We start from the raw sequence: 13644 nt of genomic DNA on the forward strand, positions 1-13644 counted from the left end.
TTTCTAGGCTGAAATTTTTCGGATTCTGGTCATCAATCGCTTCAAAACATTAAGATGATTGAATATTCTCCAGTAATCGTTTCACGTTGTATAACGAAATCCTGAATTTCAATCGACCATATATTGCAAACGCCTCCAAGGCTGCCCTGTGAATGATTTGTCGATTGAATTAAATCGCATTCTGATTCCGCCACCACCAGAGCACATGAACATGTTCCGCCGAGAAAGTCATGTCTCATCGGTAATTTAGGACATCACTTGACGCTCGCGGTGAGCCTCAACTACGTCAATGCCCTACATGTATGTCGATTGCAGCTTTTCCGTCATCCTGTCAGTTTAGTACCCGTTTGCCCGATGTGTATGCTTTATTTCACTGGATTGTTTTTTCGTCGTTTAGTTTGTTTACTCCTAACTAGTTGATGGCTGCAATTTAAGACGAGCTCCTCCTGATAACGCAAGGAATTCAACGCCGCGGTCGATTGTAGAATGAATGATTTATAAGTAAACAGGCTTCTCGTGTGGAACATCTGCTAGTTTTTTTTACACACATTCATGTGCGTGGTTCATTCGGTTGATAAGGTGATTGAGCCCGTTACAATACGAAGTCTCATTTTGAGCCAATTATCAATAAAATACAAAACATAAATTTTTCTTCAATTTGAGTCGTCATTAAGGTGGTTCAGAAGTAATAGTCTTATGCCAATGCATAATCGTCTTTTATGTCTCCTAATTATCTTTTTAGTCTCTTGTCTGAGTGCCTCGAAGTGGTAATTTAATTCTAGGAAAAAGTGTCGACCGGAACCAAAACTGGTGTATAGTTTTGACTTGCCTTGTGAGATGGTGAGCTTGGTTAAGTTTTGACTTTTCGATCCATGAGTTCTCTTCCCATAAAACTTACCTTTTTAGTACTATAATATTTTATAGTATTATTCGTACTATGGTTCGAATTTATCTAATACCCTCCATATTCGCAAGATATAGCACCCTATGACTTCTGGCTGTTCAGGAATAATTGTTTGAAAATGAATTTCAGTAAACGGAGTGGTAAAAGAAATGGAAGCGTCTTCCGACAATCTTCCAGGATCTGACTTCAGAAGTACCCGTCATAAATTAGGACATCACTGGAACAATTCTACTCCAGTTCAAGGTGTTTTCATTGAAAAATAAATTGTGATCAGAACCAAAGAATCGTGTTTTCTCCGAAGAACAAAACCTAATGAACAGCCCAGTGGCACTATGGAAATTTCTGGCTTATTTCAGCCGGAAATACAGTGGTCAACTTCCATGCCCGATACCTGTAGTTTTTGCCCGATACCATCGAACAAGAAAATTATATATAGCAACAAACGAACACGCATAGGTCCGTGGAACATCGAACGAACAAGTCGATAGCTATCGCAAAAAATCGCAATGTATTTTTACCACCAAACAGCGGCGACAGTCATAATGTATGTGTCTGCAAATCTGGAAGGTTTCGTCTAGTCATGTTCATTGGCAATATAATTGGAGTTTGGACAATCCTTGCCTGCCGATGGGCGCAGGTAACTCAAAAGAAAAATTAAAATAATATTAAAATAATCAAAAGTCATATTCATGTTCAGGCCTTAGTAACTGTCAACTTCGACGGGGAGTTTAAAACCTGCGACAATGGGATGGAGCTGCCAGGTTTGGATTATTCTCGTTTCGATGTGCTTCTTTTGGACGATGAGAACGTCACTATCAACGGTAAGCTGTCAACGACCAGGGATTACAACAACCCCTTGAGTGTAAGATGTGATGCTTGGTTTCAATTGAGGAGAGTTTATGACTGTTTTGCTTTTGCCTCCTCCACTCGATCAGGTAAACGTGTATACCAAGCGGTTGGTCAGTGGCAACTGGGTCCCATCGATGAACCGTTTCATACCTAATTTTTGCGAGGTGCTCAAAGCACCGAATGAAATGTGGACGCCATTTATGGCTGCCTTCGAACAGCAGAGCTGTCCTTTCCTGGCAGGGGTAGGTTTCGTTAAAATATAATTTCGGTGAGAAAATAATATTTATCTCTTCAATCCAAATGAAGCACACGGAGAACTTTGACCACACGAACATAGGGAACATGGTGAATAGCATGAAAATTCCACCGTCACTTCAAGGCCAGTGGAAACTTTTCATAGAGTTTGGAACAATTCGGAAATTAGCCCACGAGAAAGAATGCGCAATGGCGGATTTTCTGGTGGTGGAAGTATGAATTTATATGTCTGAATAAAGTATCGACGAAAATCGGGATGAAACAGCACAAGATATTAATGAATCAACTTAATAAAAAAAATTCAGTTATTTAATCGGTAACTGAAAAAACTACATTCCTAGTTTCTAATTCCTGGATCGCGAATTCTCAGATGCAAATGTTTTGTACAAACAAAAATTCAACAAATACAACGAAAACAAGAAATACAACAAATATAACAAATACAACAAATACAACATACGCGCATGGCCCACAAGATAAATAAACGATCTTTCGAAACATCATGAATAACAAGAGAGTAGCAATTGAGTTATTACCTTGTACATAAGTGTCAGTGTGTTATTTGCATCGAAGTAAAATAAATAACGCGAGAAAAAACAAACATTCAACAACATTCAACATGAATAAAAGTCTATGATGATAATCTTCAACTCATACACCCATAAAAATCCTTGGTAAAAGCAGCTACAAAATTTTGGGTAACGCAAACATTAGGGGAATGATCATATTTTTTCTGTACATATTACCAACCGTTTGTAAAATGAATGTCGGATGCAATCAGAGATGCGAATTAAATTTTTTAAGCAACTGGAAAATGCCAAAAACAAAAAACAAGAAAAAGCCGGGAAGTATCGATTTTTCTTTTTTTAAAAATCATAATTTTTGAAAGCTATAATTTCTCGAAAAGTTTTCGGTTTTGATATATTTCTTAATTCGTATTCTAAAAACAACCTTCAACCGTTCAATTAATTTTTGCCAGTTTGGGAAAGACAAAACTATTGTCATACAGGGTCTTTCAGATTAAACGCTCACGCAAAAAAAAAATCGAATAGCTCCTTATAAAAAAAATGTTTCGCTCCGTCGATGGTAACACTGCATTCCCCACTTCGGGACGATAATATTCGGCTACTCGTTCAGTCTGATCGGATGGTTTTTAGTGTCAAGATGTACAATTTACAAGAACGTAGAAAACAACCTTTCCAAATTTGAACGAGCTAGGTTAAATGATGATTCTATAAAATAAAAAAAACATTGTTTTTCAAGCTATATATAATTATCTGAAAACAACAAATACAACAAATAAAACAAATACAACAAATACAACAAATACAACAAATACAACAAATACAACAAATACAACAAATACAACAAATACAACAAATACAACAAACACAACAAATACAACAAATACAACAAATACAACAAATACAACAAATACAACAAATACAACAAATACAACAAATACAACAAATACAACAAATACAAATTAGGGGGTCTCCGTAGCCACATTGGTTGCGCGTTCGCTTAGTAAGCGATCGATCGTGAGTTCAAAACTCAGGACCCTCATTTGACCATCTTTGTGTTGTTACAGAATAGCTACGTCCACGCAACAATCATCAGCGATGGAAATCGATCCACGGTCGAAATAAGATCGATTCATCCATACAACTGCTCTGCTCTGCAAGACACATCGGGCTGCTGTTCTATAAATAACTCAACAATGATCAATCAACTGTCTCCGCTGTCCGGTGGTCCCACTGGATAATGGAAGAACAGAAAGAATACTCTTACGCCTAAATGGCTACTGTGTGAATGTATCATATGTAATGATATAGAAGGAATACTGGCGAATGGCAACTGTGTAATGTGCTAATTATAGGTATATGATAACCATGTGACATGAATACGATTAAAATTCGGCTCTGTTTCAGTTAAAATGCTAATGAGCCTTAAATAAATAAATGGGATAAAAAAAACAAATACAACAAACACAACAAACATAACACACACAACAAATACAACAAATACAACAAATACCACAAATACAACAAATAATACGGATACAACAGATACAGTAGAAGCCCTATTATTCGCGGAATTGAATGGCAAGGTTACCTTGGATAACGAAAATTGCAGATGATGCAATAAAGGACTAAAAATGAGGTGCAAATACGAATAAAAAGATATTTCAGCATGAAAACTATACATAAATAATTCAACTATCCGTCTGTTAGGTCGTATACATTGGTGGTCAGATAATGTGAAAGCCATGACCAAAACAAAAGTGCAAGAGCGTGCCACTCACTGACAAATTTCGGGAAGGCCTATAAATTTACTACAGAACTCGGTCTTGTGGATAATCGAGACTCTGCTGTATGAGAAATTTAAGAAATACAAGAAATCAGAGAAATACAGAAATACAAGAAATACAAGAAAACAATAACTACTGAAACTACAAAAAATACGAGAAATAAAGAATTTTAAAAATGCTGCACAACGACGATGGCAAGAACTACAATAACTACAATAATTAAAAGAACTGCAAAAAACTTTATGAATTAAAAAAAATACAAAAATTCTGAAAGTTAAACAAACTACAAAAACTCCAAGAATTTAAAAAAACAATGCCTCCAAGAGTTAGAAAAAATGCAAAAACTTCAAGAGTTAGAAGAACTACAAAAATTGCAAAGAATTGAAGGAACTGCAAAAACTCCAAGAACTACATAATAACACGAAATACATAAACAAGAACAACAATGACTACCAAAACTACAAAAGATACGAGAAAAAAAGAATTACAAAATGCTCGAACGACGAGAGCTGCAAGAACTACAATAACTACAATAATTAAAAAAACTACAAAAAACTTCAAGAATTGAAAAAAGAACTAAAAATTCTGAAAGTTAAAAAAACTACAAAAAATTCGAGGGGTTGTATCCAAGAAACGACCGCTTATGACGTAGGACTACGCAATCTTTTTTTTTTTTTGAAATTTGTTGGTTTATCATTTTGGATATTATTCGCGAATACGTCGAAATTTCATAAATAACTCTTTAGTAAACAGTTACGGGGACCCTGAAAAGGTCTAATGGCGTGCGTGGTATGCCCCCTCGTTTTTTTTTTCTAGCGGCTGCATGAAAGCTCTGTTCGGGAAAGCACACAAATAGACAGAACAAATGTATGGGGAAATGGAATGCTTCCAATTTTCATCAATACATACCATATACAGACTATGGGATTGTAATGTATAGCATATAAAACAAATCTTAGTAAATTTCCGATTCGATTGGTCTGTAAATATATAAAATCTGTTTGCAGCAAAAATAGTTATTAACGTCAATTTTATTCCATAAAAAACGTGACATATTTTCTGATGTGGCACCCTTAATGTAAGACGTAGTCCTACATCTAAACTGCAAGAGCTAGAAGAACTACAAAAACTTCAAGAGTTTTAAGAACTACAAAAACTTCAAGAGTTTTAAGAACTACAAAAACTTCGAGAATTAAAAGAACTACAAAAACTCAAAGAACTACAAAACCACACGAACTATAAAATTTCACGAACTACAAAATTTACTCGAACGCTTGGCTTGTTCAATTGCACGAATTACTCTACAAGAACTACAAGAATTACACAAATTTCAATGCAAGAACCACAAGAATTACACGAATTACACTACAAGAATCACAAGAGTTACACTACAAGAGCTACACGAATTACACTACAAGAACTACAAGAATTACACTACAAGAACTGCAAGAATTACACCACAAGAACTACAAGGATTACACTACAAGAACTACAAGAACTGCAATAATCACACTACAAGAACTACAAGAATTACACTACGAGAGCTACAAGAATTACACTACGAGAACTACAAGAATTACACTACGAGAACTACAAAAATTACATGACAAGAATTACAAGAATCACACTAAAAGAACTGCAATAATCACACTACAAGAACTACAAGAATTACACTACGAGAGCTACAAGAATTACACTACGAGAACTACAAGAATTACACTACGAGAACTACAAGAATTACACTACAAGAACTACAAGAATTACACTACAAGAACTAAAAGAATTACACTACAAGAACTACAAGAATTACACTACAAGAACTAAAAGAGTTACACTACAAGAACTACAAGAATTACACTACGAGAGCTACAAGAATTATACTACGACAACTACAAGAATTACACTACGAGAACTACAAGAATTACACTACGAGAACTACAAGAATTACACTACGTGAACTACAAGAACTACAAGAATTACACTACAAGAACTACAAGAATTACACTACAAGAACTACAAAAATTACATGACAAGAACTACAAGAATCACACTAAAAGAACTGCAATAATCACACTACAAGAATTACACTACGAGAGCTACAAGAATTATACTACGACAACTACAAGAATTACACTACGAGAACTACAAGAATTACACTACGAGAACTACAAGAACTACACTACGTGAACTACAAGAACTACAAGAATTACACTACAAGAACTATAAGAATTACACTACAAGAACTACAAAAATTACATGACAAGAATTACAAGAATCACACTAAAAGAACTGCAATAATCACACTACAAGAACTACAAGAATTACACTACGAGAGCTACAAGAATTACACTACGAGAACTACAAGAATTACACTACGAGAACTACAAGAATTACACTACAAGAACTACAAGAATTACACTACAAGAACTAAAAGAATTACACTACAAGAACTACAAGAATTACACTACAAGAACTAAAAGAGTTACACTACAAGAACTACAAGAATTACACTACGAGAGCTACAAGAGTTATACTACGACAACTACAAGAATTACACTACGAGAACTACAAGAATTACACTACGAGAACTACAAGAATTACACTACGAGAACTACAAGAATTACACTACGTGAACTACAAGAACTACAAGAATTACACTACAAGAACTACAAGAACTACAAGAATTACACTACAAGAACTACAAGAATTACACTACAAGAACTACAAAAATTACATGACAAGAACTACAAGAATCACACTACAAGAACTGCAATAATCACACTACAAGAAGTACAAGAATTACACTACGAGGACTACAAGAATTACATTACAAGAACTACAAGAATTACACTACAAGAACTACAAGAATTACACTACAAGAACTACAAGAATTACACTACAAGAACTACAAAAATTACATGACAAGAACTACAAGAACTACAAGAACAACAAGAACTAAAAGAACTACATGATCTACAAGAACTACAAGAACTGCAAGAACTACAAGAACTACAAGAACTACAAGAACAACAAGAACAACAAGAACAACAAGAACAACAAGAACAACAAGAACAACAAGAACAACAAGAACAACAAGAACAACAAGAACAACAAGAACAACAAGAACAAAAGGAGCTGATGGTTTGCGTGGTTTTGTGGAAACAGTTGAAGATGGTTGATTCATTTTTTGCGGAAAAAATACACACACTGTTCTTTAAAAAAAAAACAATGTGCTCGTGTGATGCAAAAATATACAAGCACCCTGCACCAGATTGCATGAAAATCAATACAGCGTCTCCACCGAACAAAATTATATCAATGTGTGCGATATCTTCCATTCTTCCTTTGTATCGAGCAAAATCGTTGTTGTGATACCAGCATTAAGAAAGTAAGCTTGCTAGCTGGAGTGAAATTGTGATTTGAGTTGTGAATTAGTTGAAAACGGGCGGAGCTTAAAGTGTAATCTTCTCTCCATCAATCTCCGAATCACAATTGTTGAGAACCTAAACATAATGTTTGCCTCGTGTCATTCGATTTTTACCAATAATTCGGGCATGAGATGGGTCGCCGCGAAATTCGTACAAAAACTACTCAATCTTGACAAAAAAGCGTCACATTATCATTGCTAAGGAGCTAACTCTAACTCTTAACAACTAACTACATAACTAACTACTGTAGCTAAGATACATGCGTACCAACAAAACGCCACAAAAAATCTAGTACACATAGCCCCGAGAAGTTCATGATTTGTGTGAGAACAACAAAAATTGGATCTCTCAGCAGCTCAACAGTTTTACTCTTTCGGATTTTTTGTTTGAGGTTTTCAGGAATGTTGTAAAGTCTCAAATAAAATCCACTAATTTCGGGTATGTGAGTAACACACAATGTTCTTTCAAATTGATTCAATGTTTCGGAACTGGAAGACGAGCTTTAATCGTTTTTTTTATCGTACTTTTGTGGTATAGTCTCCAATGTAACTAAACCAAGTAAATTACTTACTGTTCTTGAAGAAATATATTTAAGTCTGATTGAATGTCGCGTTCAAGAGAAATGTGTGTTCATTCCATAATGTCCCCAAACCTTCTCAAACCTCCACAACGGTCGCCTGAACGAGAACGCACTCCTTCACTGCTTTCCCCTGTCTGTTCAGGGAAAACTCAAAGAAAAACTTCCAGTCGCCTTCAAACTGGGCTGGCAGTCTTACGCCGAAATCGTCCAGCTCCACAAGGGGAAGTGTTTCCAGGTGCTAGACAAGAGTGGGAGGTTGGTAATGATCTTCATCAGTGTACATTATTCATATGCATCACCTTACCCCTGCCTTGAAGGGGCAACTCTTCTGCTGGAAGTGTTTGGTAATGGGGTACCATGGTTCCATTGGAAACTGCAGTTTGGCGCAAAGATTGGCCTCGGAGCGGGAGATTTCGCCCTCGCCCCAAGTGCCCCGCAGCAATCGTTGCGAGTGCAGGTCGAGCTGTGGATCGAGAATTGGGTGAACTTTTGGCGAAACAGAGACAAATGTAGACAACATACCCGAACAAATCCACCGTACTCTTTGACGAACAGGACGTTCCCGGAAACTTGCATTGTATCCCCACCTTCCATCTCGGTGAACTGGAAATCAGACAGATTGACCGCCGGAAGCGGGGTGTCTGGATTGCACTGGAGGAAGTTGTCCTGGATGTCGAAGACAAATTTGCCTAGCAGATCGTTTGGAAGGAAGGTTAAAAATAACCATAGCTGGAGTACGTGTCCGAAGGCTGGCATTGCTCCAATCTGTGGTTTTGCTACCGAATGGTGGTAAGTGCGGATAAGTAATCACGTTTCATTTGCGCACAGTGGCACAACCAACTGTAAACAACTGTGCGTGTGAGTTGTCACTTTTATATGTACATATTTTGTTACAATGTAAACGCAAAACCGGAAATAGTTTCCGTTATTGCGATGATCAGTTGAACAACTAGGTATTACAAATAGTTGTTCGAATGTAAATGAGATTACTTTCTGGGATTTGCTCCATGGATTGTTGGAAAATTGACGCTCCAAGTTGTTTCTGTCTTCTAGTTTGTGTACAAATGGGACAGCCTTTGTTATATAGGGTTTACAGAGGTGAAGGCTCTTTTTGCAAATCTCTTTACTTTTCAATAAATTTTTCACCCAAATGCCCTATTATCGGTGTCTTCAATATTCGGTGAGTTGAGTTTATTGTTGTTGTCCCTGTTTCTAGGTATGTTTGGTGAGTTTCAGAAATAGGAAAAAGTTACACTGGGCCATATCTGGAGAGAACGGTGCTTGTTCAATCACATTCGTGTCACTTTTGGTGAATAATTCGTCCACAATGATCGATCGATGAGCTGGTGCATTATCGTGGTGCAAAATTCAAGTGTTATCCTTTCACAAATCTGGCCATTTGTGACGATTTTTTTGTAATAATAATATTAATAATTTTTATTGACCGTTTAGCTCTCCGGTAGGAGCTCCGAATGGATCACACTATTAATATTGAAGAAAAAAGTTAGCATAACCTTCACTTTTGATCGGCTTTGACGTAAAAACGACTCGGTTGCAGATTGCGGTTCATGCTGATGATTGTTGACTCGTTTGCATGTCATATTCGTACACCCATGTCTCGTTGCCAGTAATTATGCGTTGAATGAACCTGGAATCAGAATTTGATCGTTCAATCATATTTAATCATGCCACTTGGTTGCGTAGAATTTTTTGAAGAAATTGAGTTTCTTTGGCATTAGTCGTGCTGCGACTTTTCTCTTGTCCAAAATGTGACGAACCATCGTATTTTATCCACGGGCTAGCTCTTTCAAACTTAAATGACGATTTTCAAGCACCATTCTTTGTGTTTTGCCAATGTTTTCATCAGTTCAATATGCGGACATTCGTTCACCTCTTCTCGGCAGTCTTTGAATGCCTTATACCATTCATAAACTTGTGTTTTTGACATAGTTGAATCACCAAATGTATGCTGCAACATTTTCACTGTTTTGGCACAATAACTTTTGTTTGCAACACAATATTTCGCACAATATCTTTGACCAATAGAATTATACATATCGAAAATCGTCGAGCAAAAAAAAATTAACTTGTTTTTAATGACGTTATAAACAAACTAATCGCGCCCAAAATTGACACTGTGTCCGCCTGTTCAAATTGTTCATAAAGCAGGTGAGCAATCTCAGAAAAAATATTAATTCAGATTTGTAGCATGAATGAGGATATTCTTTTCTCTTTTGGTGAAACTTCTCCACTGTGAAGAAAGTCATCTGATGGCTACATTTGACTACACCACACAGCCCCCACGCAACGCAACACAACATTACGAAATAAGCAGTAATGACAACCGGGTGCTAACCTTTCATCTGAACCCGCCGTCTCTCAAACTTTTTTCTGCATTTTCAAGTGCGACAGGGTAAACGCAGTCAGCTATGTGTGAAGCGATCACTACTACTAATGCACTGCCTTGCGTAAAATGAAATTTGAGGTTCAAAATTTTTCGCTGAATGAAGCCGATGGAAACGATAGTTCAATTGGTCACGCGTCTCCCCTGACTGACAGTAGTACAAACTTTGGAAAAAATGGAAAATGTTCAGCGGTAAAGCTGCGGCAGCAAACGTATACATAATATAAAATTCATTTTTTTTACCCAGAACTTTCATTTTACCATTCATTTAATTTATTTTACCTTAATATCCGAATGTGCTAACCTTTGTCTTAACCCCAGTAGTAAGGTTCTGCACGACCTCAGAACCGACAGTTTTTTTTGCATATTAACTCATGCTTTCTTCAATTCTTCTACATTTCTCACCACTTTAGGTCGTTTTGATGATGGCTCATTATTTCCCTATTGGGCGCACTCTAGCATGTCCTTCGTGTAGTGGAGTGATACTAAATCCGGCCAGAAGATCGTCGGACAGTCGTGACCCTTCAGGTGAGAGAGAAGCCGCTTTTGGCGACACTCTTCCAAATACATTTGTCCATTCATGGTGCATGTGGTAACGAAAGGTGTACTACCCTTTTCGCAGGTACAAATCGTTTGCCAAATTACGATCTTCTTGGCGAACTTCGACATCTTCTGTGCCCGAAGGTTCTCGGGATCATCCAACTTATCCTTGGCAGTCACATAAATGTTTCCTGGAATCTGGTTGAAGTCCACCTTCACATGAGTCTCGTTATCCATTACGCAGCAGTGTTAGCTTCGTTAACTTCTGGTCGTACAACTTCCGGGTACGTCGTTTTGCTACCATATTCTTTTTCTCGTCACGGTTTGGGGACTTCTGAACCTTAAACGTACGTAGTCCAGCTCGAGTTTTGGTATTCTGCACGAAAGTCTTGCTCACATGCAACTTTTTAGCCACTTTTCGAGCTGATGCGTTCGATTTCCGTTTAAAGGCCCTAACCACGCGTTTGTTATCGTTCTTGTTGACCTGACGGATTTCTTCCGTATCTTCGCTTCCGATCAACAGTCAGACATTCTTCGAACCATTTTATGATACCATACTCCGTGGAATTCGCAATTCCCAACTTTTTCCCGACGTCACGATGTTCTCGAAGTACTAGTGCAAATTTTTTTCGTGCACCCACTGTTCTTTTGTCGTCATTTTGAAAGCTGTGAAAACAATACACATCAAACCATGTCTACGCAAAATTTCAATTAATTTTACCCAACGGATCAAAAGTTAGAGAAATTTGAGTGTGTTCGGATTTTAAACGGTACATCCTTTAGTTCACTCTTAATTTCAATATTTATGTTGATGAGTGCTCCTGATGCATGTTATTCTAGGATAACTGAATAATTATTTTACACTAGCTTACCCGGCAAACTTCGTCCCGCCAAAAATTATTTATTCGTTATCACATCCACGTTCTCTTACTAAGCGCACGTTCATGGGTCCAATCGAAGAACTGTTCATTGATTGATCCTACCCTTTGAAATTATTTTTCACTAGAAAATTTCAATACATCTACCAAAACTCGACATTATAATATCAGATTATTTTCGGACACAATTCTCGTGCAAGATTTTTCACTTGCAAATAACATGTTTCTCCGTTATATGGAATAAATGTTTGATACAGAAGATATGATAGCCCTAAATCGGACAATTCCTTTCTCGAGTTTTGCTCTTATCAACACATTCGGCGATCCATTTTTATTTCTATAGATAGAAGACTTTTGAATTGAATTTTTCGAATTTTCCCATTTTCCTTTAGAGTTTTCCGAAAATTTTCAATTGTCATGTTTGGTTGTTTGGTTGAAATATGTGCATTACTTTTATGGGACCCCCTCTTCCTTTCAGAGGAGGAAGGGGTGTCATACCATCATAGAAACATTTCTCGTACCCAAAAACCCTCACATCCCATATTTGGCCCCGTTGGCTTGATTAGTTCTCGAGTTATGCAGAAGTTTGTGTTTCATTTGTATGGCAGCCACCATGCCCTTAGAGAGGGGGTAGGTATGTCGTACCACAAACGTTTTGTGCCCCCTAAAACCTCCACATGCCAGATATGGCTCAAATTGCTTGATTAATTCTATTGTTATGCAGAAATTTGTGTTTCATTTGTATGGGAGCCCACTTTAGAGAAGGGTGAGGAGTGTCGGACTATCATAGAAACGTTTATCGATCGCTGAAACCCCTATATGCTAAGTTTGATTCCATTTGTTTGATTAGTTCTCGAGTTGTCATTTATTGCACCCTAAAATCTCCATATGCCCAATTTGGTTTCATTTTCTTAAATAATTCTTGATCAATGCGGAAAATTGCCATGCTTGAACGATCAAATTCTGTGCGCAAAACAATCGCGTAAATTCGAGCAAATCGCGTAAAAAAGATTGCCCCTTCACAGCACATAGCTCGGTGGGAACAAAAATACCCCCGACTTGCATGTTTTGGCAAAGCGGATTCCCCCAGGCACATTGAATTAGATGTCCGTGTTGGGGAAACACAGCTCGGGGGGAACAAAAATACCCCTAACTTGCATGTATATTTGCAAAGCGGATTTCCACAGATACATCGATTTTGAAGTCTGTGTTGGAGAAACCGTAAATCGGGCCAATCAAAACTTGGCAGCTAGGGCGTTCAGATAACGCTCGACATTTTACAGTTATTCAATGGTTCATCTCATGAAAAATAACATTTTATGAATTGTGATAGACGCGTAGAAATATTTCCTATCAATTGATGCAAACATCTTTCCGATCTATTAAGAAATGTTATTAGCATTCGAATTACGGGTAGGACTAGCACACAAATCGGCAGAACAAATGTATGGGAAAAAAGAAACTCTTCCAGTTTTCATGAATTTGAACCGTTTAG

At 37.1% G+C, this 13644-nt stretch overlaps 3 protein-coding genes across 9 annotated transcripts in view; 2 read left to right on the forward strand and 1 right to left on the reverse strand.

Moving 5' to 3' along the window:
- The window catches only part of LOC129776910 (inositol-pentakisphosphate 2-kinase), a 355299-nt gene that overhangs the window by 316455 nt on the left and 25200 nt on the right, over positions 1-13644 (forward strand). The window contains exon 5 of one of the 5 annotated variants that reach the window (XM_055782846.1): positions 11145-11259. The exons of the other annotated variants lie outside the window; for them this stretch is intronic. The gene's annotated coding sequence lies outside the window, so the exon portion shown is untranslated. The remainder of the gene's footprint in view (positions 1-11144; positions 11260-13644) is intronic. 5 annotated transcript variants of the gene reach the window in all.
- Positions 462-2506, forward strand: LOC129776913 (uncharacterized). Of its 2 annotated transcripts, XM_055782856.1 has the most exons (7): positions 462-674; positions 743-840; positions 1034-1147; positions 1206-1541; positions 1602-1766; positions 1840-1995; positions 2060-2506. In XM_055782856.1, the coding sequence occupies exons 4-7, from the start codon at positions 1485-1487 to the stop codon at positions 2225-2227; spliced, it is 546 nt and encodes a 181-aa protein (XP_055638831.1). In that variant the 5' UTR covers positions 462-674; positions 743-840; positions 1034-1147; positions 1206-1484; the 3' UTR covers positions 2228-2506. The 2 variants fall into 2 exon arrangements, with proteins under 2 accessions (XP_055638831.1, XP_055638830.1); XM_055782855.1 differs by having other exon boundaries at positions 1034-1541.
- On the reverse strand, positions 8292-9153 carry LOC129776912 (uncharacterized). 2 transcript variants are annotated; one of them, XM_055782853.1, is made up of 3 exons: positions 8850-9153; positions 8632-8790; positions 8292-8565 (listed from the first exon to the last, which is right to left on the reverse strand). In XM_055782853.1, the coding sequence occupies exons 1-3, from the start codon at positions 9081-9083 to the stop codon at positions 8404-8406; spliced, it is 555 nt and encodes a 184-aa protein (XP_055638828.1). In that variant the 5' UTR covers positions 9084-9153; the 3' UTR covers positions 8292-8403. The 2 variants fall into 2 exon arrangements, with proteins under 2 accessions (XP_055638828.1, XP_055638829.1); XM_055782854.1 differs by having other exon boundaries at positions 8463-8565; positions 8627-8790.

The sequence above is a fragment of the Toxorhynchites rutilus genome, chromosome 3 (genome assembly GCF_029784135.1).
Source record: "Toxorhynchites rutilus septentrionalis strain SRP chromosome 3, ASM2978413v1, whole genome shotgun sequence".
Taxonomy (NCBI): Eukaryota; Metazoa; Arthropoda; class Insecta; order Diptera; family Culicidae; genus Toxorhynchites; species Toxorhynchites rutilus.

Coding starts and splice junctions, on each gene's coding strand:
- LOC129776913 (XM_055782855.1), top strand. CDS start 1,485: ATGTTCATTGGCAATATAATTGGAGTTTGGACAATCCTTGCCTGCCGA. Junction 1,542..1,601: donor TTGCCTGCCGATGGGCGCAG/GTAACTCAAAAG, acceptor ATTCATGTTCAG/GCCTTAGTAACTGTCAACTT. Junction 1,767..1,839: donor ATTACAACAACCCCTTGAGT/GTAAGATGTGAT, acceptor CCACTCGATCAG/GTAAACGTGTATACCAAGCG.
- LOC129776912 (XM_055782853.1), bottom strand. CDS start 9,083: ATGCCAGCCTTCGGACACGTACTCCAGCTATGGTTATTTTTAACCTTC. Junction 8,791..8,849: donor AGTACGGTGGATTTGTTCGG/GTATGTTGTCTA, acceptor CTCGATCCACAG/CTCGACCTGCACTCGCAACG. Junction 8,566..8,631: donor GTTGCCCCTTCAAGGCAGGG/GTAAGGTGATGC, acceptor ACTCTTGTCTAG/CACCTGGAAACACTTCCCCT.